At 36.8% G+C, this 23,239-nt stretch overlaps 2 protein-coding genes across 10 annotated transcripts in view; one reads left to right on the forward strand and one right to left on the reverse strand.

Moving 5' to 3' along the window:
* The first annotated feature begins 297 nt into the window (after window positions 1-297).
* On the forward strand, window positions 298-10,460 carry LOC137953262 (transcription factor GTE9-like). Of its 6 annotated transcripts, none has more exons than XM_068800578.1 (11): window positions 298-616; window positions 1,688-1,795; window positions 2,198-2,910; window positions 3,647-3,740; window positions 3,815-3,879; window positions 3,998-4,070; window positions 4,173-4,250; window positions 4,385-4,521; window positions 5,137-5,203; window positions 8,954-9,075; window positions 10,040-10,460. In XM_068800578.1, the coding sequence occupies exons 2-11, from the start codon at window positions 1,777-1,779 to the stop codon at window positions 10,268-10,270; spliced, it is 1,599 nt and encodes a 532-aa protein (XP_068656679.1). In that variant the 5' UTR covers window positions 298-616; window positions 1,688-1,776; the 3' UTR covers window positions 10,271-10,460. The 6 variants fall into 6 exon arrangements, with proteins under 6 accessions (XP_068656679.1, XP_068656678.1, XP_068656676.1 ...); XM_068800577.1 differs by having other exon boundaries at window positions 298-597; window positions 1,658-1,795; XM_068800575.1 differs by having other exon boundaries at window positions 298-597.
* Window positions 10,461-13,356: 2,896 nt separating this feature from the next.
* The window catches only part of LOC137953135 (nuclear pore complex protein NUP160), a 78,844-nt gene continuing 68,961 nt past the window's right edge, over window positions 13,357-23,239 (reverse strand). For 2 of the 4 annotated variants that reach the window (XM_068800371.1, XM_068800373.1), the window contains 9 exons: window positions 22,928-23,231; window positions 22,579-22,710; window positions 15,296-15,404; window positions 15,146-15,217; window positions 14,861-14,981; window positions 14,507-14,614; window positions 14,242-14,382; window positions 13,804-13,977; window positions 13,357-13,704 (listed from right to left, as the gene is read on the reverse strand). In XM_068800371.1, the coding sequence (XP_068656472.1) occupies window positions 13,660-13,704; window positions 13,804-13,977; window positions 14,242-14,382; window positions 14,507-14,614; window positions 14,861-14,981; window positions 15,146-15,217; window positions 15,296-15,404; window positions 22,579-22,710; window positions 22,928-23,231 (1,206 nt within the window). In that variant the 3' untranslated portion in view covers window positions 13,357-13,659. The remainder of the gene's footprint in view (window positions 13,705-13,803; window positions 13,978-14,241; window positions 14,383-14,506; window positions 14,615-14,860; window positions 14,982-15,145; window positions 15,218-15,295; window positions 15,405-22,578; window positions 22,711-22,927; window positions 23,232-23,239) is intronic. The other 2 variants (XR_011112345.1, XM_068800372.1) reach the window with 2 other exon arrangements.

Consider the following 23,239-nt stretch of genomic DNA (forward strand, 5'->3'; position numbering starts at 1 on the left):
AATTTCGTCTAAGATTTCTTCTAGATCTTGTAAATATTCCACAAATCCCGTAATTTTGTCAAGTGTCTGTAATCTCCGAAATCATTCGTAATTCTTCCATTTGTAAAATGTGAACGAGAAAGAGGACGTATTATTTTCGACTATTAGTAGCATTATGATTATTCTTTTTTTTTGAAAGTTGGGTTATTGGACCCGTTTGTGACGCAAATGAGGTAAGTTTGTAGACACTGACGGCCGAAGTTCAGACCACGCAGCCACTTTTGACTTACAGCTAAACCTCTCCAGGCAGTTTCCGTTTATATCAATGTCACTAAACTAAAACCCCCATTCGTGGGGTTTTCTCCGCTGGAAAACCCTAGACGCTCCATTAGTCTGCTGCAGTTGCTGGTGCTTCCACCACTATTCGCTTCGTCTCGCTAGCCAACTATCTCGGAAGGTCTTCTAATTGTAACTCGTGTAGATTTCCTTAACTTAAGCCGCTGCGCTCCTGTCTGGCGATTTCGCGTGTGCCGAATTACGATTTTGGTGGAGACGGGAGCTTTTCTGTCCAGAGTCTCCTGATAGGGATTTCGATGCTAGGTCTCCTCCCGCTTAAGGGTATTGATTTCAAGTCAATGTTGGTTCATTCGCATTTCCTCCTTTACTTTTTTTTTTTTTTAATTTTTTTCGAAGTATGCAAATCTTAAGGAATGATGCGAAGAATAATCATTATTTGGTTATAAAGTTGTTCACTGTCTTGTGTTGGATATGCGTCCATTATATGTCGAGGATCAACTGTTATAACACGCACCACTCACATGCGATGAACCTGTACTTCAACATTCATCCTGTCTATGTGTATGTTTTTTTTTTTTTTTTTTGTCAGCAGTAGCCTCCAGATAAACCTGAAAGCATCATTTTTAGAAATAAACTTCATTTTTTTCTGTTTTATGATGTCCATTTGAAAAGGGGCTTGTTTAGACAAGTCCATTGAATTTTTACAATGTTTACATGGACTTCAAGTCAATTTGGCTTCCAATAGCATTGAACATAGATAAAATTGCTTCATTACATATGCAAATGTTAATTTCGTAAAATAATGTTCATGTTAAATATGATACAAGATGTGCTATAGAAAATTATCTACTTTGTTCCAGTCATAAAAAAATCTTTGTGTGAGGTACTTATATTGAACTGTTGTGAAGGATAGCAATACCACATTTTAAGAAATGATGAAAAAAATAAAAAGGAAAATAGAATTGACTGGGTTATCTGTTAAAACTACTTCCATCTTTGGTTTCATATATCCATGTTTCCTATATATTTTCTGCTTCAAAATTATAGGATGGGGAACTTACTTTTACTGAGTGCTAAATCTACCAGATGAATGTTGCAAGTCTTATGCTACTTGCAGATTTAGATGAGGACATACTGAAATTTTTCGTTAGTATGCTTCAGCTATTATGTTACAAGCCAATTGAGCAGAGCCAAAACAGGGTATTCAATGGCTGCTCTGAGAGTCTAAGCTTGTTTAACCGTAATGCGTTGGTATTGGAGAAGCTTAGCAGGCAGTATTTTTTTCTAACAATCGAAATGCTTTAGTTAGTTGGTTAACTTGTTTTTGTACTTTAGATGCACGGGATAACATTTTTTTGCTTGGATGCGGATGATATTGCAGTCATTATTCACTTTGGTACTGTGCCTGCAGGGTTGGAATTCACGAAGTATTTGCCTTTCATTTCTGACCGTGATTTCTCTTGAGGCGTCTTGTGGTCATTTTCTGATCCACGTAAACCAATGGTTACAGTTGCTGAAGGTGTGCCTTGAAAGCTGAAAATATGTCTCTTTTTATATGCTCTTTAGTTTTTCACTCTCTCTTCATCTTACTTTAAAAAATTTCTGATTTCAAAAGGTAAAAAGGCTTTAGCCATAGTTTTCTTAAACTTTCCCATGTTAGATCTTCATTGGAGAATATCTAGTAGCACAAAAATAAACTTGCCCTAATTCCTGAAGAAATGCCCGTCCATAAAAAAAAAACTGGCCTGAGAAATCATATGGGAACCTTATGAAGTCTCTTATAGCATTAACATTGCATGCAACAGTACCGAGCTCCTCACACTATTTCTTCATTATTGTTATCACTGGTCTATCTCCTTGTTGGAAACATGGATTACAATGAGTCATTTGACAAGTGCTGTGCTGGATTGTCTTGTGCCAGGTGCTAAGAAATGTGGGCCCTTAAAGAGCATCCACTGTCAACTAAAGCGGAAGAGACAGATGATGGATCGGGTCAAGACAAAACAATGTGCAGATATTCTTAAAAAACTCATGAACCATGAAGCTGGTTGGGTTTTTAAACAGCCAGTTGATCCAGTGGCATTGAACATTCCTGATTATTTTGATGTCATCTCAGAACCCATGGACTTTGGCACAATCAAGTCCAAACTGGAAAAAGATTTGTATGTAGATGTCAAAGAGTTTGTTGCAGATGTGAGGTTAACTTTCTCTAATGCCATGAGATATAATCCTCCCTCTAATCCTGTTCATATCATGGCCAAGGAACTAAATGACATATTTAGTATGAGATGGAAAGCTTTGGAGTTGAAATGGATAGGGGAAAGCGCTGAGACTTTTCAAAAGTCAGTTGCAGAAAAGCCACCAAAGCGTTGCCAAAATTCTAAACAAGTGTCGCATAAACTAATATTACCCAAGAGAGTGATGACAGCAGTAGATAAGCAGAAGTTGAGAAAAGATTTGGCAGCTCTTTCAAACCAAAATATGCCTACTCCTCTTCTCAAGTTTCTTCAGCGTTTTGGATCTGCCCCACAAATTAAAGAAAGAATTGAAGTGGACGTTGATGTATTTGACGAACAGACAGCATGGGAATTATATGGGATCGTGAAGAGTTGTTTAGAAGCTAGATCGACTGCAGTAAGTAGCAACATAACTGGATCATTTTTTTGGATAGCTTGTGCGTTATGGTGTCTAGAGAAGGCTCAACTTAGGTAGTTTTTGGTGTGATAAACAAATTAGAGGGCTAGGCCAATGTGAGTAAGTGTTACTTTAAATGGCCCTGGGTAGACGTTGATGGTATCTTGTCAGCCCATTGTGAACCTTGAAGCCCTCTGCAGGGCACAAGCCTTTCAGTTGAGCTGATAATCTGGATATTTCAACTTGTTAAGCTTTTGGAAGGGGCCACCTCTCTGCTGTTGTCCCACCTCCATGCAGTCCCAACACGTGATACCTTGGTGGAACTTCTTACTATAGTTTTATTTTTTTATTTTTTTGCTGGTGTGTGTTTTCAGGGGGGTGGGGTGGGGTGGTCACTTTCTGGTTGTCATATGCTTTTCTTATAGATCCACTTGTCCACCAGTAAGCTGCATTGAAAAATTAAATAGATAATTTTTGCATTTCTACAGGGCAATTTATGAATAAATATTTTTTTTATGATGTTATCTTTGAAATTATGTAATGGTTTACTACTATGCATATTTCTGTGTGACTTTATGCTCTACTTCTATAGTGTTTTGATATGATCAGTCATGTTTGAGGATTAAGGTCCAGCTGTTCCTTTGTCATTTGACTCTCTCTAAATATATCTTTCTACATTGCTGCTTTCATTTGTTTGACTCATTTCCATTGTTTGTCATTGGTTTTATGTGATTAGTCAAGTGTTGTGAAAAGTGGAGAACATGGCACACTCCAGTCGTTAAATACTGTAAAAAGTGGATCAGCCGGAGACATCCAAACTTCGTCAAATGGTTTGCTTCTTCTTCTAAAGTTTGTTTGGTTATGCATGTTTTACACGACAGTCTTACTAGTTCACCTAATGCAGATTTAAATTGTGGGAGACTGCCGATGAAAAGTAGAAAAGCGTGTCAGGATGGTGTACTCAACTTGGTGGGTATTATTTTTTGGTATGAATATCCTTTTTTGGGTATTCATTTTCTCGGGGGCACCTTATTGGATGCTCACATGCAATGCAAAGGTTTAATTGAAGCCTTCTGTCCAAATCTAGGATCGCCTGGCATGTAATACTAATAGTACCACAGCCAGCGCACTTGATGGCAGTTCAATACATGATTTTGATGGTGTGTACTTCTTCTTTCTGTTTTTGTCTTATTTATTGTTTGCTTGTTTTTTTAAATAATAGATCAAATGCTATAGAGAGTTTACTGACTTGGACAATGCAGGAGACACAAAAAGGAGAGAGGAAAAAAGTGTTCATCCTGGTTATCTTCCTGCTACTCCAGAGAGAACTTGCAAAGAAGGTCAGTGTCAGCAAGTATTTTGTCATGTTCTTGTGTTATTGCTGTATTATACACTTTTAAAATGGAAAATCGTCACTATTGTACACTGGAAGCCTCATTCTTGTGTTTTATCGGTTGTGATTGTGTTTATTTAGGTTTCTGTGATTTAGGAAGCAAAGATCTTATTTATGATGAGCAACTATCGCCCAGCAAAGCACTCCGTGCTGCAATGTTAAAGAGCCGCTTTGCAGACACCATCTTGAAAGCACAGAATAAAACACTCCTGAGCCATGTACTCTCTCTCTCTCTCTCTCTCTTGATGATCAATGTATTATCCTAAGATGCAATAGAGTCATTTGCCCGTCTGAGTTCTGAGTGGTGGCTCTTTAACATTTAGAACTTCAGAGGTCCTGCTATGGGTGGGTGGTCGTGCTTGACTTCCATCATTATTCGGATGAATCTTGTAGCAGATGGTGATAAAGTAGCTAAACATTTCTATCGTTTCGTTCATCTTCGTAAAAATGAACCAAAAAATTAGCATATTGTTCGTTCTGTCATATCCATATAAGATTCGTACGCTTGATAGGTACATATAATCATAGATATATTTGACTACTTGTTTGTTATCTATGCTAGGTCAGTTAGTGTCATCTAATTCACAAGATGAAGAAAATTTCAAACACATCCTCATAGATATAGTCGATATGTTTGCTTTGTTTAGCAATTTTTTGGAACCTGTTGGTTATCTGGACTTTAGACTGAGAGGATTCTGGGACACTTAAGGTTAACACCCAATTAATCTTGATGTAATGATGCCTGCTTTTCTTTACCTAATTGATAATTTGGTTATAAGGTAAATTGACAATTTATATCTTTGGTTAACAATGATTATTCTTGTAACTTTCAGGGTGAGAAAGCAGATCCTGTCAAGATGCATGAGGAAAGAGTGAAACTTGAAAGAAGGCAGCAAGAAGGTGAGATGAAGCATTCTATTGCTAACCTTTGTTCTCCTAACTTAATATTTCTTGATTTTAGGTCCTTTTTTTTTTTTTGTTTCTCTTTTTTTTTTTTGGGTTTTTTTGTTTAATATTTGGTTGTATCTACCAAAGAATCATATGTATTTATATGGCCTCATTAAGTGTGCTTCTTTAACACTAGAGTGTGGGTTGAGCCATTGCTTCAATGAGACCATGAGAGGTTTTTCTTAATATGAGGTACTGGGTTCAAGTCTCACTGATGGCAGGGGTATCATGGAGCGTATGCATGTTTTTATCCTGTATTTAAAAGAAAAACACAGCTTTGCTATTGCACTTTTGCTATTCAGTAAAATATTGTACTTTGGTACACAATTTATTTGTTGAATGTTGCATCAGAGAAGTGGAAATGAGAAAAGGTGAATTTGAAATAAAAGCAAAGCTGATGAGATAATATAACATCTAAGCAGAGTTTGAGATGCTATCCAAGTAACAAGTTCCATTGGTTGTGATTTGTCCTTGCAAGAAAGTATTATCTGAACTGACGATGTTAGATAAAATGGGGTGAGGGAGTGAAGCATGTGGTAGATTATCATGTACTATGTGTTGGATGTTTCTTGTTCAAGCCTTTGTAGTGGTCAGTGGGTCAGCATATCGAGTAGTTGAACTTGCTGCAAAATGCAAACATATAAGCAAGCTGGGGCTAGATAAGTGGGCCTGATTTACCTTGTTACTGATGAGTTATGTGACACTAGAAAATCTGATCTAGGTTGGGAAGTGGAACATCAGTTCTGGTGACATTGATCAAGGTATCTTCAGATTAGCGAAATTATTATGTTAAAAAAAGCAAACTTCTGGAATAGAATCGAATTGGGCCAGGTCCATCTTTAAATAATTAGCCAAATAAAGGTATTTTCCCTATTAATAAGCTTAGAATTTTTTACCTAAAAAATTAGCTTAGAATTTTAAATTGCAAACTTGTGTGGGACAGTTCCTAACAATGATACCTTTCAACCTCTGACAACCAACCCAAGATGCAGAACACTTTTAAGTGTTTTAAAGTGGTGGGACATTATCCACCAAAACTCCACTTAATTTCCAGGTTTAAACAGACAAGGCAATCCAAGATGTGGACTGTGGAGAACATATACAGAGGTCACTGGAAGCTTACACTACATAGCAAAAATAGTTCTAGGATTTGTATTTGATCTGATATCCTGTTGAATTGGGCTGGAACAGTTTCCAAATCAATTGGTGAAGTTAAGGGGAATTTTATCACTGAGTAAGCTTAAGATCTTCTTAGCCCAAACTTATATGGGACTTTCCCCCCAGAACATACCTTGTGCTTTCAGACCAGCTTGGGACGTTGAGCACACTTATAGGCCTCAGTATGGTGGATCTTATATCTGATAACAAGGGCCGTACCACCATGGGAGCCGGTGCTGTTTTTTGTGTTAGCATTCAACTTTCTTTAGAGCATTAGGAAGTGGATGTTGTTCTCAAATTTCTTGAACAGTGCTTGAGACCGTTTCTTAGGAGTTGAGTAAAACCTAGTTTTTTGAATGTTGATTACAAATGCACACACACCCCTTACCCCTCGTGAGACTTGACCTCAAGACTTTACACTAGAAACCCCCCATGTGACTATTGAGCCAAATGTCAAGTCACATAAAAGTGTCTTTTGTGAAGGAGAGAACTCTAAAGGGCATATTAATACAAGCTAAGCAACAGTAACAAAGCTAACGAGCACAATGAGAGAAAATAAAAATGTAGTCATCTAATTCACAAGCCAAGCAAACAACACTGGGTAAGAGGAAGAATCTTGCAGTTGCAAGTTGTTGCTAGAGAATTCTATCTCTTTCAAGAGAGTCAAGCAAAGTATTTGCATCATGAGAAAAATGCACCACATGCATTGTAAGCTGATCCATCATATCCATAAGTCTCATTAAAAAAATAAAGGAAACATATGCCATGGCAGAGTAGAACGATGAGAGATTCAGCTGATGATGTGACTGGGTTCTGCTGATGTGAAGAAATTGGTTCTGCAGGCATGTTGGGGCATTGATGAACCCTTTTGCCATATTTCTTTTTGAGTACTCTGCTTACTCTCTATTTTTTATTTTATTTCAGGGAAAGGTGTAAAATTAATTTAAAAAAAAGGAAGAAGATAGAACCTAGTGCGGTGGCCCATCCTCCACAATGAGGTATTGGAGGGAAGAACCCCTTTTAGCATGAAAGTCCGCTAAATGATTGGTGGATTTGGGCATGTGAGCCCATATACAATTTAAATGAGCTGTTATATTACAAATTTTAAAATAATTGTCCCAGTGCCGCCAGAGGGGGGTGGATTTTCTGCGCACTAGTCAATGACGATGATGAGCAGCCCATTATGACGGTCTCGAAAAATCCTAAGGCCCTGAAGCAGCCCAGCTAGATCAGCAGTAGAAGAATCAGAAATTCCTAAAGGGCTGGCAAAGGAGTAGAAGAGACAGCTATCTTCATCATGGATGACCCCTCCAAACCTAGCAGGACCAGGGCAGCCAAAGGCACTGCCATCGAAGTTCATCTTGAAGAGGGGGGGGACCACATTGTCATAATTGGGGTGTGCGAAGGCCTAGTCATGGCGGCAATCAGATGCTAATTCCTCGTGAAATCAGTGCCACTTAGATGAATGAATTCTTTTCGTTTACTCTCTATGACCTCTTGTATTCCTATTGTAGCTTTCTCCTAGTCTCCTTACCTTTTCTCTTTTCTGTCTTCTTTACTTCTACTTTCCTTTCTCATGGAGGTGTAGTTGTAAGAGGGTCCTCTGCCCTCATTTTGCCTTAAGAGAGTGGGAGAGGGACAAGGAGATGGAAGGCCTGAGGAACAAGGGGAAAAGAAGGGATAAGGAGAGGAGTTCCCTGGAAGAGGCAGCAGGAGGAAGAAAAAGATTAAATTGTGTAGTTGTTGGTGGCATTGGCAGGACATGTGAAACAGGTGCCATATCAAGTCGTTTAAGCTGCTGCAAGAGGGAAATCATTCGTATCCATACATATGCATCTACCTCTGTTGTTGGACTATTGTTTGGTCCTGTAGTCTAGAATGCTTATCTCATTGCAATTGAAGTTGTAATGAATTTCTTGTCATTGCCTTAGAAACATTTTGTTCATTTGTCGTTCAAAGTATTGTCTTCATTCTTTTCAGTCTCCCCTGTTTTTAACTCTCCATTATGAGACTATCATAATGGAAGTATTTACCATAATAAACTAAAGGCATAGTTATTTTAATGAATAAGAACTCATTCTTCAAAATCATCTTTATTTCTCATTGTGTTGGCATTTTTTAGCTGACCTGCAAGTGAGGAAATTGCAGAACACTCAAGGGTGGGACTCCCCCCTAGTTGTGTTGTATATCAGGCGAGACATCTTGGATTTTTGGGAAATCAAGGCAATTACTACAAAAATAACTAAATGCTTTGGATTTTGACCAAGGCTGCCTATGGCATATTATGTTTGTGATCCTGCTGTTATAGTGAGCGTGTGTGAGTTGGTGTGTGTGTGTGTGTGTGCATTGAACTATACATTCTATTTGAATATGAAAAGGTGAAAGGGATGTGGACTACCATTTTTGTTCAAATGAAAAGAAGACAGATTGTTTGCCAGCTTGTTTTGTTTGTAAATTTGAAAAATATAAGAAAAGCTGTGTTTGAGATTTTGTATAAACTGCTGTCTCATGATGCCTGCTTGTCTTTCTTTGTTGCGATAACAGAGAAAGCTAGAATCGAAGCTCAGGTGAGAGCTGCTGAAGCTGCTGCACAGATGAGGACAGAAGCTGAGATGAAAAGGCGACGGGAGCGAGAAAGAGAAGCAGCGCGGTTAGCATTGCAAAAGGTGCCTTTTTGTTTCCTTTGTTTTTTCCTTGTACTTGAATTTCATTAGCTATGATCTAAACATTTCCATCTTAGAAGAATGCCGCTTACACGAATTGGGGAGTAGTGAAGAGGTATTCTGATATTAGGATGAGTATGCTAACTCTTGTATGGTCCAGTTTACTCTCATGATGTGTCATATATTAGCAAGTTCATTTTGCTAGTCCATATATGGACTCTGCAAATTTTCCTTCTTACCAAGCGTGTGGGGATCACGTATGTGATCTCGATCGTCCATGTGACTCCCGCTCACATGAATGAATGCCCCCTTTCATGCTTTCCATGTAATTGGTGGACCTGTTGATCCCATTCTCTAATTAGGTGAATGCCACATTCCAGGGATTGAACTTGAAATGTAATTTGGAAAAATATCTTTCTTTCAGAAGTTGACTATGAAGAGAACAGACGTACATGTAGAGGTACAAATTGGACTTAATATTTTCATGGCCTGCATGGAAACAAATGATGGTTAAAGCTTATGTGGCTTCTTTTTGCTCTTTGAAAATGGATTTTTCAGGGTCTCTATATAAAGTATTTTTGAACAGTATTTTCTGGGAAGTATATGCATAATTTCCCTTATTTGAATGATTAAAAATTAAATGGATTTGTGCTAGCATTTCATTGGAGGGTAAAGCAGGGGGAAGATAGCAAATAGAAATATGAGAAAAAGAAAAGAATATACAATCACCGCTGCAACTTAAACTAAAAGTTTTGGCCGAGTAGCTCCTTATTTACGTTAAATCTCACTTTACATTCTTGCACTGGTCAGTGACTCTGCCCATCAGTTTGTAACCTCTCTTGGTTGAATCTTTTCTTGCTCCGGTCACAGATTCAACCCATCAGTTTGTGACATCTTTCCTGATGGTGAAAATCTAATTGGCTGTTCAGCTAATGTTTTGTTTTTCTCCAATTTGTTTGAATGACAGATGGAAAAGACTGTAGAAATTGACGAAAACAGGGAGATATTGAAAGATCTTGAGGTGTTTGGATATTTCAACTCCAATGACTTGGATGCTCTCCTCCCAAGTCCTGTAAGCACAACAGCAGGCTTTCAGGGTAACCCACTGGAACAGTTGGGGTTGTTTATAAAGGACGATTATGTGGAAGATGAAGATGACTTATACACGGAAGTGGAAGAAGGTGAAATTGGCAGTTAAAGCTATTGTTAGATGTAGGTAGTGGAGGGATGTATATAAGTATTTCATGGCGATGACGATGAAGGTCAACCATCTATCTGAATGGTAAAAGAGGAATCCAATTTTTGATCTATTTCGTTTTTTGAAGATGTAGAACAAGAAATATAGTGCACATAATGAAATGAGTTCTGGTCTTCAGGTTCGCTTTCATAGCAAAGAACATTTTGTCTCAGCTTATGGGCTGTCTAACTTGTTTATGAAATGCTAGCCCGATTCATGCATTTTTTATCTCTTTTTTTTCTTGTATTTGGACAACGTGAAATGAACCCAAGTCGTACTTGCCATCACATAACGAATCGGAAGCCCCATGATATTAAAATGTCATACCAAACGATTAGATCTTCTTTGGGATACGTCAAAATATTAATCCACATTCATTCAACGTTTTAATTTGCACTTTTAACTATTATAATACAGTCATCACCTTCTGTTCAAACTCTTAAAGTTCTCCAAGTACTTAAAAATGGCTTCCTTGTAAGCTTGTGAAGCAGCTATTTATTCAGCCATGGCCTAGTAGATTGAAATCTCAAAACAATTGAATGTTTGGAGAAAAAGAATCATGTGGTAGACTTTCTTCTATCTTTATCAACAGTACTATCAACAAACACAAAACCAATGCAATTTACAACTTTTCCATCTTGGAAGCTCCATTCCTACTGACCCCCTACTTCCCCTTAGTGGATGAATCTACCTCTTGGAAAAGCTCTACTTTTCCAATTGCAAAAACTACACTCACCTACAAGTAAGAATGCCCCCATGAACCTTTTACCCATAATTTCCAAACTACTCTTCCATGAAATAAACCTTGTTCTCAATTTTCAAATTCGAGGAGTGGAGAGAACAACTCATCCTCCCATTTCTCTGTGGTGTCTTCAGGGGCCAGACTGTTCCATAGCTTGGGACTTCTATTTTTTGTTGGCTTCCTTTCATAGAAATGGGCATAGGAGACGTCTTCATCGTCTGGAAGTGTTGGTAGGTAGGGGGAGCAAGAGTGCTGGTCTCCCACTTTGAGCTCAAGTTGTAAAACATTAAAAAAGGGGACGAAAGTGAGAAGGTGGAAGTTGTAGATTATAAGTGACCTTCCTAATAGGCTTAAAGATTCCAAATAGATTGTAGTAATGGACTGTCAACTTCTGGTTATCAATATATAATAGCTCATCTTCTATATAGTTATTATTTAATTAATATTTTGATTACATAATTCAAAGGTGGTAGTCTCAGACATGCAAGATGTCTTGGAAGCTTAAAACCTGAAAGTTGATACATCTTGGACGTTATGTGTTATATCTGAGATGTCTTGCTATGGTATTTGATAGACACATGCATCTAATGTTTCACATAACATAATTGAACTTACTATAAGAGAGGTCATAAGAGAGAGTAGATGTTCCTAAAATTCTGAGACATCTGATGGGAGATACCCACTAATAGGCTTATTAATTACATCAAATAGAAGAAATTCAAATATAACTCCATCTAATCTGAGGTAAATTACAAAGTTCTTTAACTCTTGGCAAGAAAATGAAAAGTAATAATGTTTCTAAAAAACAATAACCAAGGGCACAATACAAAAACTATTAAAACTTATACCAAAATGATAAAGAAAAAAAATACAAAAAATGGTTAAGTAGCAGCTGTAATACAAAAATAGAGCTCAAAAGTTACAATAAATGATGGATTTATCAGCTTTTTCACAATATATTTTTGGCATATAAAAGATCTTGCTGGTGCAAAGCTAATAGACAACACTCTTCAATTCAATGTTGAAATAGCAAGAATGGTGGTGATTTTCATGTTGATTTATGTTTAAACGACTTCGTAATGATCATGGACTGTTGTACAGTATTGGGGAACCTTCTTTTCTGTTGGAAACCTAAAAAGCAAGATTATGAATGGAAATTTGTTTCCTGAACCTCTCTGTGAGATATCAGTGCTACTCATTTTACCTCAAATCTAGTTTTTTTCATGAAAGAATGGAATGCTTTATTTTTCTTAAAAGTTCATTTCCAGGTTAGAAATCTCTCCTCCTAGTGTTGTTTTATTAGGTTGACAATAGAGTTAGGCAAGTTTATTCCTTGCCAATGGTTTTGCTAACACCACCTAATCAAATACTCTATTAGGGTCTGTTTGGAACCCAAAGGAAAATAAGAATTCGACTATTATTATTCTTAAAAATAATTTGTAAAAAAAAAGAATTTGATCATTGTTTCATTTCCACTAACTATTTTTTAAAATAATAATAATCAAATTCTCATTTTCTTTTCTTTTATAAGAATTCCAAACAGACCCTTAGGTAACTATTAGGAAATCCTGATTTGTCTATCTTTGGGAGAGTTATTTTCTTCTTCGAAAAGAAACACGAAAACTGATTTAACTTAATACCCAAATGATACAATTTGGAAAGGCAACGAACAGAAAACCGTTTGTAGCCTCCAAAAAACCAATGAGCCTGCCTTTCTGTTGGTAAAAATCAACTGGCCATTAGTTTTTCAGGCTACGAACAGTTGGAACAGTCAGTACACTGATGTCAAGGTCTGGAATTGCCCTGAAAACAAGTCTCGAGTAATGGAAGGGAAGGTCACGCAGGGTTTGACATTTATTACCGTCCTAGCTAATACCTGCATTTTGATTCAGTACCGTGGTTTTGCTCCGTCCTAATACCGGAGAAACACAATTTGAGCCAAAAAAGAATGATAATCACCCTGAGAAGAGAAGATAAAAGTCCATTTTAACGGAATGTGCTTTCTTATGATTGCACAACCTTGTAGAAAATAAGGTGGAGCGTAGTGCAACCTGATTTGACTTAAACTTTCTCCAGAAAAAATGAAACCTTACCTATAGAGAGTTTGCCTTTGGATGTTCAAGGCTTTAAAGGGAAAATAAATTTCAATGCGAAGTGACTTCCTCGATTTCCAAGAGCACATACTTTTTGCATAAATCCGTAGAGAAAGTGAGTCCTCCCTCTCTGATTTAATGTGCAACAATTGGATGAAACTGTTACCTTTTAACAGGGTGGTAAGAATCACAGATACGGTTCAATATGAGACTCAAAGAAAGTTTTTACCTCAACCATTTAACAGCCAGATACTTTTCACGTATCAGGTATATTATGTCGGGTTTGAAGATCCCAATAAGAGGCCGGATGCTGAGATGCCTGATACAACTACCATTTGTGAAATCCACGAAAGCAAGTGCTGCGAGTGAACAAGAAAGGCAACCCACCATTACTGGGAACACCCATAAAACTTACTGCTACATCTGACCAAATATACATACATACATGTAGGACAGACCCTTCATATCGTTTCATGGTACACCGACTATACGAACTGCCTTCATCCAGTGCTTCTTCATGAACGAGCGGAAGCTACTGCATCCTGAGAGTCCATCTTCATCTGAAAAGAAATGAAACGAGAAGAATAGAAACTTACATCTGTAATCATTTAATTCAAAAAATTCAAGAGCCAGGCTGAAAATGGTAAAAGAGGTTGTACTTGTTTAAGATGCTTCAGCAAAGCTCCATGTAAGAGCGTCTTTAGTTTCTCATATTGATCACCCATGTGACCAGCATTTCTATAATCCTCAAGTTCGCACCACAGGCGCTCAATTGCAGTATATGGAAAACAAACTGCAGACATCTTCTTCCGATTAATCACATCAGCTGGTCTCTGTAAAAATCCACAGCCATAACTTCAGTCGTGCAATAAAAAGTTTTTTTGCTCATCTAAAACAAACAATAAGCCCTCAATGAGTCGACTCAGCCGAGTCGACTCGTTATTTAAATCAAACGTAACCTAAGTTTAAAAAAAAACAATAAGCCCTCAATTGGCTCATGTTCTTGCAGAAGAAAAGTTAAGACACATGGACCATGGAGCAGTAGCAGTAAACTGAAAATGAAGTCCAACTGAGAAGGTCAAGAAATGACTAATTACCAGAGATGCAAAGGAATCAAGGTATTCAAGCAACAAATTTGTCGCTTCAGTATATCGACCATAATTTACATAAAGTCGAAATAAAGTTGCCGCATCTGGTTCTTGGCCTGTCATCCCCCGTGACACAGCCCAACGTCCACCCTGTTGCCCATGATGATATAAAAAACGTAACATATCTACATAGTTATTTTCTGATAATTTATAATGCTAACTAGCCATAGTACTCCTGGAATTGAAATTCCAGTCATTAGAATTGAGCAATTACCTTGAACATATGAATCAGCCATAAAGGCAATTCAATCTGGGGATCCATATGTAGAAGAGTTTCAGCAACAGTAGCTGGCAGCCTTGGATGCAACTTTCTGTATTTCTCCTAAAAACCACATATACTCTAATCAAGGAAATATGTGGAAACAAAGAACATAGTACTTTCACTGGCAAAAACTTTGATTTGCATTTTTCCCATTCACAAGCCTGGTCAAAAGCTTAGATCTCTTGGTTCTATCTCAACTCTAAATGCAGACACCTGCATCTCGGTCTGGTCACATACATTTGCAAGTGTGTGTGTGTGTGTGTGTGTGAGAGAGAGAGAGAGAGAGAGAGAGAGAGAGAAACTTACAAGATAAAGTTCCAACATTTCCCATTGGCCACTCCCCTGGCAGTGATAGGCAGCAGGACCGATCTCACGTGCAGCCACTCCACTTGTTTCCTCTCCATAAGTCAAAAGAAGGCCATTTGCCCTGCCATAATTATATAAGAGATAACAGAGGTGATCACACCCCACAGATACTTACACTAAAAGCATAAAAGACAATTTGCTTAATTAACATATAAAAGACAAATGAACTTTGTCTAATTACAAGATAATCAAAATTGTCAAACAGAAAAAGTCATTTGAGTGTACCGAGTCGTTGAGAACCCTACTTTGCTTGGACAACATTTATGAGACAAAGCAACAAAGACATGCTCCAGTTCTCTGTAACAGAAGAACTAGTTAGATATTGATATCCAAGAGAGACTAGTAGCAAATATAAATGGGAAGCTTCAGTTAAACCTTTTGAATGCCGAACCCTTCCAAAACCTGAGAAGAATAGTAAATGCCATATCATATAAGTTGGCCTGGATTAGTAGATCAAGGATATCTGAAGGATTGGGTTGATGACCTGTATCAACAGGGAAAATGAATGATAATTACAGACAGACTAAACTTTTGTCTCAAGCATCATAAAAATTGGACTCAACAGCAAAGAACCAAAAAATAATCTATTTCGAAACATAAAATAGTTCTTTCTCAAGAATACTCTTAAAAGATTACATTGTGGTTATACAAATGCATTCTTATATTTTCTCCATAACAGAGGTTCATATCAAAAAGGGTATCAACCATAATTTGAAAAGCAACAAAGAAATATCATCACATAGACAAGTACACTCGATACATTATTCCAAGTTACACCAAAGCCCTTCACTACAAATGAAGACCATGTTCATTGAAAGGTGGTATAAGAAGCAAAGGGATAAATCACCTATGGAAAACCATGCAAGGGTGATATCCACCTCATCTATTCAAAAGATACATCCCCATGCACGGTTCTAAAAAATTCAATCCCTTCAATCTCTCACATACGGGTCCCACTACATCCAACTCAAGGATCTTCTACAAATCATGATCAAATCAATCAAGGAAACAAATTATCTCAAATTACTCGATCGAAGGAAGAAGATCAAGGCAAAATCAAACAAAGAAATCAAGATCCAAAATCAAAGGAAGAAAAAAGAAATGATCAACTCTATTTTGAATTGATTTATGTAATTGACACCTAGATTACAACTTGTAAGAGGAAATTCTTGTGATTTATTTCTTTAAGTTTTTTGAAAAACCTATATAAACCCTTGTAATCCTTCTACAATTCATTCAATACACAAAAAATTTGTCCCTCTCTCTCTCTTGGGTTTTGGTCTTGAATTTTCTCATGGTATCAAAATTGATGGTTTGATCTTGAGGATGGCGATCACATTCAAACAAGCAGGTACTCTTCCATTAATTTCATATTCGTATATTATCATCTTTTTCATAAACATTGTCACAACATTCTTTATTTTTTCTTCTTCTTGAATTCATCCTCTTCTTAACATTTCAGTCAATTGTCATAGTTTTCTTACTTCCATATCTAATTATAATCATCATGAGTACCAATGTCATCTCAATACAATCAAATCCGCCTCTAATGTTAGTTACATCTATTACTGCACTCGTTTCGATTAAACTCTCCTCCAACAACTGTGTTATGGAGAAGTTAATGGATTTCGGTTTTGAAATCTCAATGCCTCATGGGATTCATTGATGGATCTTTAACACCACCTTTACAATTTGCTAGTGATAATCCATCCATGATAAATCCATCATTTGAAGAATGAGAGTTTAGATAATAGTTACTTGTTAGTTGGTTCAATGCTACAATGGCTGATGAAGCCCTTTGCCATGTGATTGGACTCAAGACTACCAAGGGATGTATGGCAAAAATGTGAAATATTTTTTGCAAATCACTCAAAGGTACGTGAGATGCACCTCCATCAAGCTTTACAAATAATAAAGGAGGCAAAAGATCAAACTTTGAATGACTATGTCACAAAATTCAAAGGAATATGTGACGCTTTAGAAGCCATATAAAGACCTATTTGAGAAGAGGACAAAACTTTTGGCTTCTCCATGGGTTAAATGCCCCATATGAATCCTTGGTCACAATAATGCTTGCCCGATCTCCATTGCCAACTTATGAAGAAATTCTACCGGTACTCCAAATATGACCTTCAGATAAGTCAAACACTTGAAAATTCATTTTCAACCATGATGATGAACAAAACTTTTGTCAACAAGTCATCAAAGGCAAAAAGCAACAACCGATTTTTCAATCGAAATTCAGGTAAGTCCCCTAAATATAACAACACCCAATCCAGAAATAATACTTCCGGCCAATTTCACAACTAGAAGCAGCCATCATCCATTGCCTCATCAAATAGGATTCGATGCCAAATTTTTCACAAACCGAATCATACTGCTGATAAATGCTGGCATCGTTCAATCAAAATTACCAAGCTGAAAATATTCCAAGTGCTTTAGTAGCTCTCACCATCTCCGAACCAAAAGAGGACTCACCCTGATACTGGTTCTACAACACAACAAACAATCCAGGTATATTCTCAAACCTATCTCCTTATAAAGGATAAAAAAGAGTACAAGTAGGAGATGGTAATGGTCTCTCTAGTGAAGGAAAAGGACAAGTTCAACAACCATTCTCTACTGGTTCCTTTTACCTTAATAATGTTATTTTAGTTCCACAGAGAAAAAAAAAATCTCATTTCAGTTTCAAAGTTTACAAGAGACAATAATTGTTTTATGGAGTTTCATCCAAATTTTTTTTATGTGAAGGATACACAAAATAGACAATGTCTAATGTACCTCTTTCTTTAAGAAGAAAAAACTTTTGCAATCACAAAAGAATCACAATCTATATTGTGGCATAGAAGACTTGGTCATCCATCTTCAACTTTGATTTAAAGAGGTGTGCTTCTTGTGTAGGGGAGAGGAATCAGTTCAAAGTTTTTATTGCTCCAGGTAGTAAGAGATGAAGGTGGGTGGGTCGACTTATGATAGGTTGACGTGGTGGGCCTGTGCGGGATGGGTGGACGGGAGGTAGGTCAATGGAGTTGTAAATATTTTGTGTATCTGATGGGTTGCAAAGTTGGATGAGTAAAGGTGAAAAAGGGGCTATCTGGTGTGATTTCCATGTGTAAAAGGCTTTGGCACATTGCATGGGTGGGCAGAGGGGTTGAGACAGTTGGTTGCCTGGTGCAAGGAAACAAGTCTGGCAGTTGCAGCTGGCAGAAAATAGGGGTGTCAGGGTGGTGGTAGGTGGGGCAGAAGGTTTGTGTGGATGTATCCTCTAAAGGCTAAGAATGAAGCCTTTGGAACATTTGTTAAATTCGAAATATGGTGGAAAATCAATTTTCTTGTAGGATCAAGGTATTTTCATTCAGATATAGGAGGTGAGTACATAAACTCTCTTTTTAAAGATTGTTTGATTCAATATAGAATTCTTCATCATTTCTCATGTCCTTATACTCCATGACAAAATGCAATAGCTGAAAGAAATCATAGACACATAATTGAAACTGGATTAACATTGTTATAAGAAAGTAATGTTCCAACTAGTTTTTGGGTTGAATCTTTTCAAACTGCAGTATATTTGATTAATCTGCTTCCTACTTCTCCCTTACAAGGTAAAACTCTTTACTCTTTACTTCCAAATGTCTCTCCTACTAATAATCATATTCATGTTTTTGTATGTCTATGTTTTCCTTGTTTATGACCTTATAACAAAACCAAGTTTGAACTACGGTCTATACCTTGTGTTTTTCTTATAAATTTTTGTAAAGGTTATCAATGTTTCAGTCCATCTTTAAACAAAGTCTTTATCATTAGGCATGATGTTTTTTATGAGTTATGTTTCCCTTATTCATCATCAGAAAAATTTAAAATTATGCCTGCACTTACTCTTAGGGTACCAAATTTTTTCGACAAATTACAAGAACCACCTACCACTTCACCACCACTTTCAACCTCTGATCACATTTATGTTCAAAATCCTCCAAATGTATCATCCGATTCTACCACAACACTTCCAACCTCGTCCCCTACTTCCTCACAATCTTCCTTAGACAATGGTCAAATTGGAATTATTTCACCTACTCCCCATCCTTCTCGCATTAATACCATCCCATCATGACTAGAGCAAAAAGTAAGGCAATTGCCTCAATGAGTCAAGCTCATATGATCACATGTATCTGAGCCTACGTCCAATAAACTTGCGCTTACACTTCCTCAATGGTGACGCTATGCAAGGTGAGTACAATGCTCTTCAATGAAACAATACTTGGAAACATGACTGTAAGAATTCTAATATGCATGTCATAGGATCTCGATGGGTTTTTAGAACCAAGTTCAATACTGATGGATATGTCCAGAGCTCATCTTATTGCACAAGGACATCGTCAACTTCATGGGAATGACTGATCAAACATTCATTCCTATTGTCCGACCTCAAACAATTCGAGTAGTGCTCACACTAGCCCTTCATTATAACTGGACATTGCTTCAATTCGATGTTAATAATGCCTTTCTTTATGGCTATCTCAAAGAGGAAATGTTTATGAGACAACCACCAAGTTTTGAAAGTTCTACCTTATTGACCGATCTCTTCTTCATTTTGATGATACAAAACTTAATAGAGCTAACAATTGTAAATCTAGTATTTCAGATACTTTTCCTTCAAGAGATCAATTTCAAGGTCTAAAGCATTGAATCGATACAAGTTTCACAAAGACTTCAAGCTTTATGGAATATAGAGAACTCTTGAAGAAGCACCCTCAGAAGATGAAGAAAAATTGAAGGCTAAAGTTTTAGGAATCACTGAGAAATGTGAAAAACTCAGTCTATGTAAAGAGAGTTGTCCACTCCTTCCAAAACTTGAAGGTTTAGGACATTTTTGTATTCAAACATGTTTTCACAAATACACACATTTCATACATGAAAGAATCACTTAGGATCATTCATTCACATGCTTTAAAAGTCTATTAGATGAACTAGCACTGGAATAATCGATCAACATCTACCAAGATCGATCAACTAGAAGTGCACATGTAAAACATATAAAGTGTGATCGATCAACCAAGGTCGATTAATCGATCATCGAGAACATGGTCATTTTGTGTTATAAAGCATGATCGATCAACCCATTTGGAGTGATCGATCAATACTGTCTAGGCAAAGCAAATTCTTGTTGATTGATCGATCATACAAAACTTTGCCAATTAGAGACATAAAGCATGATCAATCATAGGAAGATAATTGATCGATCATATCAGTGATTAATAAGTCACATTCTAACAAAAAAATAGCCATTACACTCGATTGATTGATCGACCACATTATACTGATCAATCAATGTAAACTCAAACTTCTTGCAAACAAGTAAAAATTGGCTAGTTTGGCTTGGAGAACTTATAAATACCCCACCGAAACCTACTATTAAGAAGTTAATGAGCCTTTATTGGTATATCCATAAGCATTTAGTCTCAATCCCTTCAAAATCTTCCTAAAGTGCATTTTTGAGAAAGAGAAACTCTAAAAAAATCCTCTCTTTTCTCATACCATCTCCATTGCATACACATTAGACAATCTCCAACATCTTTCATTGTGCTACAAAGGCTAGAGGCTTGGATCTCTCAAAGGAGAATATTTCTCTCCAACTGATAAGGGTATAAGTTTTACCTTTATTTTATATTTTTGTTTTGAGATAGGTTCATCTAGAACCTGATTGAATCTAGATAAAAAGGGCATTAGCTAGACCTAGAATCTAGCCAATCTTTTGGGGAGATTGATTCGTAAATCATGTATTTGTGTTACACATGGCTTAAAGAAAGCCACAATCTCTTTTATGTAAATTCCAGCTAATAGAGCTTGATTAGTGGAATTTCCCAAACACGGGTTCGTGGCCGGTGTACACCAATAGGGGAACATCAATAACAAAACATTTGGTGTCAACTATTGTGGTGTGTGAATTTTTTATGCTTTATTGTGCATGCTTCCAGACCATGTATGTAGGCTCAAAAAAGCTATCTAAGGCTTCAAACAAGCCCCTCGTGCTTGGCATGCTAAATTTAGCAACTTCCTACTTCGCTTTGGTTTTCAAATCAATAAAGTGAATCCCTCACTATTTTTTTATCATTCTTCATCTAACCATCTATACATGTTTCTTTATGTGGATGACATTATTCTCATTGGGAATAACCCTCACTTTTTCAAACTTTTGATACAGCACTAGGTGATACTTTCTCTGTAAAAAGTCTAGGACCTCTAGATATTTTCTTCAACATTCAAGTATGTAAAAGTCTCAGCAATCTTTTTCTTTATCAAACTCAATACCTAAAAGATATATTAACTCAAGCAGATATGGAATCTTGTACACCTGTTACAACTCCTCTTACTACCAACACAAAACTTGATTTTCAAAGTTCCCCTTACTCTAACCATACTCACTGTAGAAGTCTTATAGGAGCCCTTCAATATTTAACATTAACATGACTTGATATATCTTACTTCGTCATATTGTAGCCCAACATATGCACTCCCCCACTACTTTTCATGTTACACTAGTGAAAAGATTCTTTGATATCTTAAAAGTACCATAGACTATGACTCAAGTATTTTCAAAACCATCATCACTAGATATCCTTGCCTTTTTCGATGCAGATTGAGGTTGTTACCCAATAACAAGGCTATCTACCACTGGTTATACAGTCTTCTTAGGACCCAACCTTGTCTCTTGGTCCGCAAAAAAATAACCCACAATATCTTGCTCCACTACTCAAGCCGAACACAAAACCATGGCTTCTACATATGCTGAAATCACTTGCTTCCGTATTATTTAAAAGATTTGCACATATACTCAACTCGACCTCCATCTCTTCCATGTGATAATTTGAGTGCTATTTATTTGGCTCACAACCTTATTTTTCAATCTCACAGTAAACATATTGGCATAGATTATCATTTTGTTCCCTATAAAGTTACAATGTGATGTCTTCAAGCTCGTCATATTCCTTCTATCAACCAGCTTATAGACATTTTCACCAAACCGCTCTCTTCCAACCAGCTTCGACAATTTATCACCAAGCTGAATGTTTGGTCAACCTCTCACTTCAGTTTGAGGGGGAATGAAAAGCAGGATAGAAATATGAACATAAAAAGACAAGTACAAGAAGATGGATTATTCCAAGCTACACTAAAGCCCTTCACTACAAAGAAAGACCATGTTCATTCAAAGTTGGCATAAGAGGAGACAAATCACCCATGCAAAGGTGATATCCAGCTCATCCACTCAAAAGAGGACGTCCTTGTGCATGGTTCTAGAGAATTCAATATATTCAATCTCTCACATGCGGGTCCCCCACTATATCCAACTCGAGGATGTTATGCAAATTATCTCAAATTACTCAAATCAAAGGAATAAGATCAAGGCAAAATCAAACAAGGAAATCAAGATCCAAAATGAAACGAAGAAGTGCCTTGGCACTCTCTCTCTTGGGTTTTAGTCTTGAATGTCTTGAAGCTCTCTCATTAGTGCACTCATTCATTCACTCATTCATGGTGACTTAAATTTTCTCAAAATTAACCCTATAGATTAAAAAAAAAAAAAAAAATCCTGATTACAAAATAAAGTAAATACATAAGCATGAATGCAGAAAAGAAGAGTTAGTCCAAGAAAAACAACAAACCTGCAAATGCTGGCTTCACATTTGATAACACAAGCAAATAATGTGCAGATGTTAGCACATATTCATTTTCAAGTTGTTGAATATCAATGCAACTCTGTACCTTCCTCAACTCTGGATTATCACCAGCTACAGCTACAAAATATAACATCATCACAACCACATTTGAAACATTACCTATTTACATAATTACTTTTAAATATTTACGTAATTTACTTCATTAACTTAGTTGTTGGAAAAGGCAATAGTCAAGTATAAAAAAAATCATTTAAAAAAAAAAAATATATATAAAATCAAGGCAACTAGTGATGAGGAATACACGATAACAGTGGACAAAAATTTAAACACTAACATGTCATTTCAGCTGTTCTTGCTTTTTTATTAGGCGAGTGTTGATCAGGGCAGGTGGAATTTTCATCAATCCAAGTATAAGCAGGATGAACAAGATGTAGGGCATTTATAGCTGCAGATAGCCCATTAATTCTCTCTTGCAGAACCAAAGAAAGTTGACGCTCTTTTAATGTCGCTTCCTTTCTTAATCGAACAGAATACTGATACATATAAGTAGCTGCTTTTCGCCAGTTATTCCGATGCATCTCAAAAGCATAAAGTAGCTTATAAGGGTTTGGGTTAGCGGTAATTTCTGAACGCTCTGCCTGCAAGA

Source organism: Aristolochia californica, unplaced genomic scaffold (genome assembly GCF_029961685.1).
Source record: "Aristolochia californica isolate CCGP_79_NKW_82.1479 unplaced genomic scaffold, dmAriCali1.0.hap1 SCAF_16, whole genome shotgun sequence".
In the NCBI taxonomy this organism is placed as follows: domain Eukaryota; kingdom Viridiplantae; phylum Streptophyta; class Magnoliopsida; order Piperales; family Aristolochiaceae; genus Aristolochia; species Aristolochia californica.

Excerpts from the sequence above, each read along its gene's own strand:
- LOC137953262 (XM_068800574.1), top strand. The coding sequence starts at position 573 with ATGCTAGGTCTCCTCCCGCTTAAGG. Across the intron at positions 598-2,197 it reads AGGTCTCCTCCCGCTTAAGG|GTGCTAAGAAATGTGGGCCC; the intron begins GTATTGATTTCA and ends GTCTTGTGCCAG. Across the intron at positions 4,251-4,384 it reads AGAGAGAACTTGCAAAGAAG|GTTTCTGTGATTTAGGAAGC; the intron begins GTCAGTGTCAGC and ends GTGTTTATTTAG.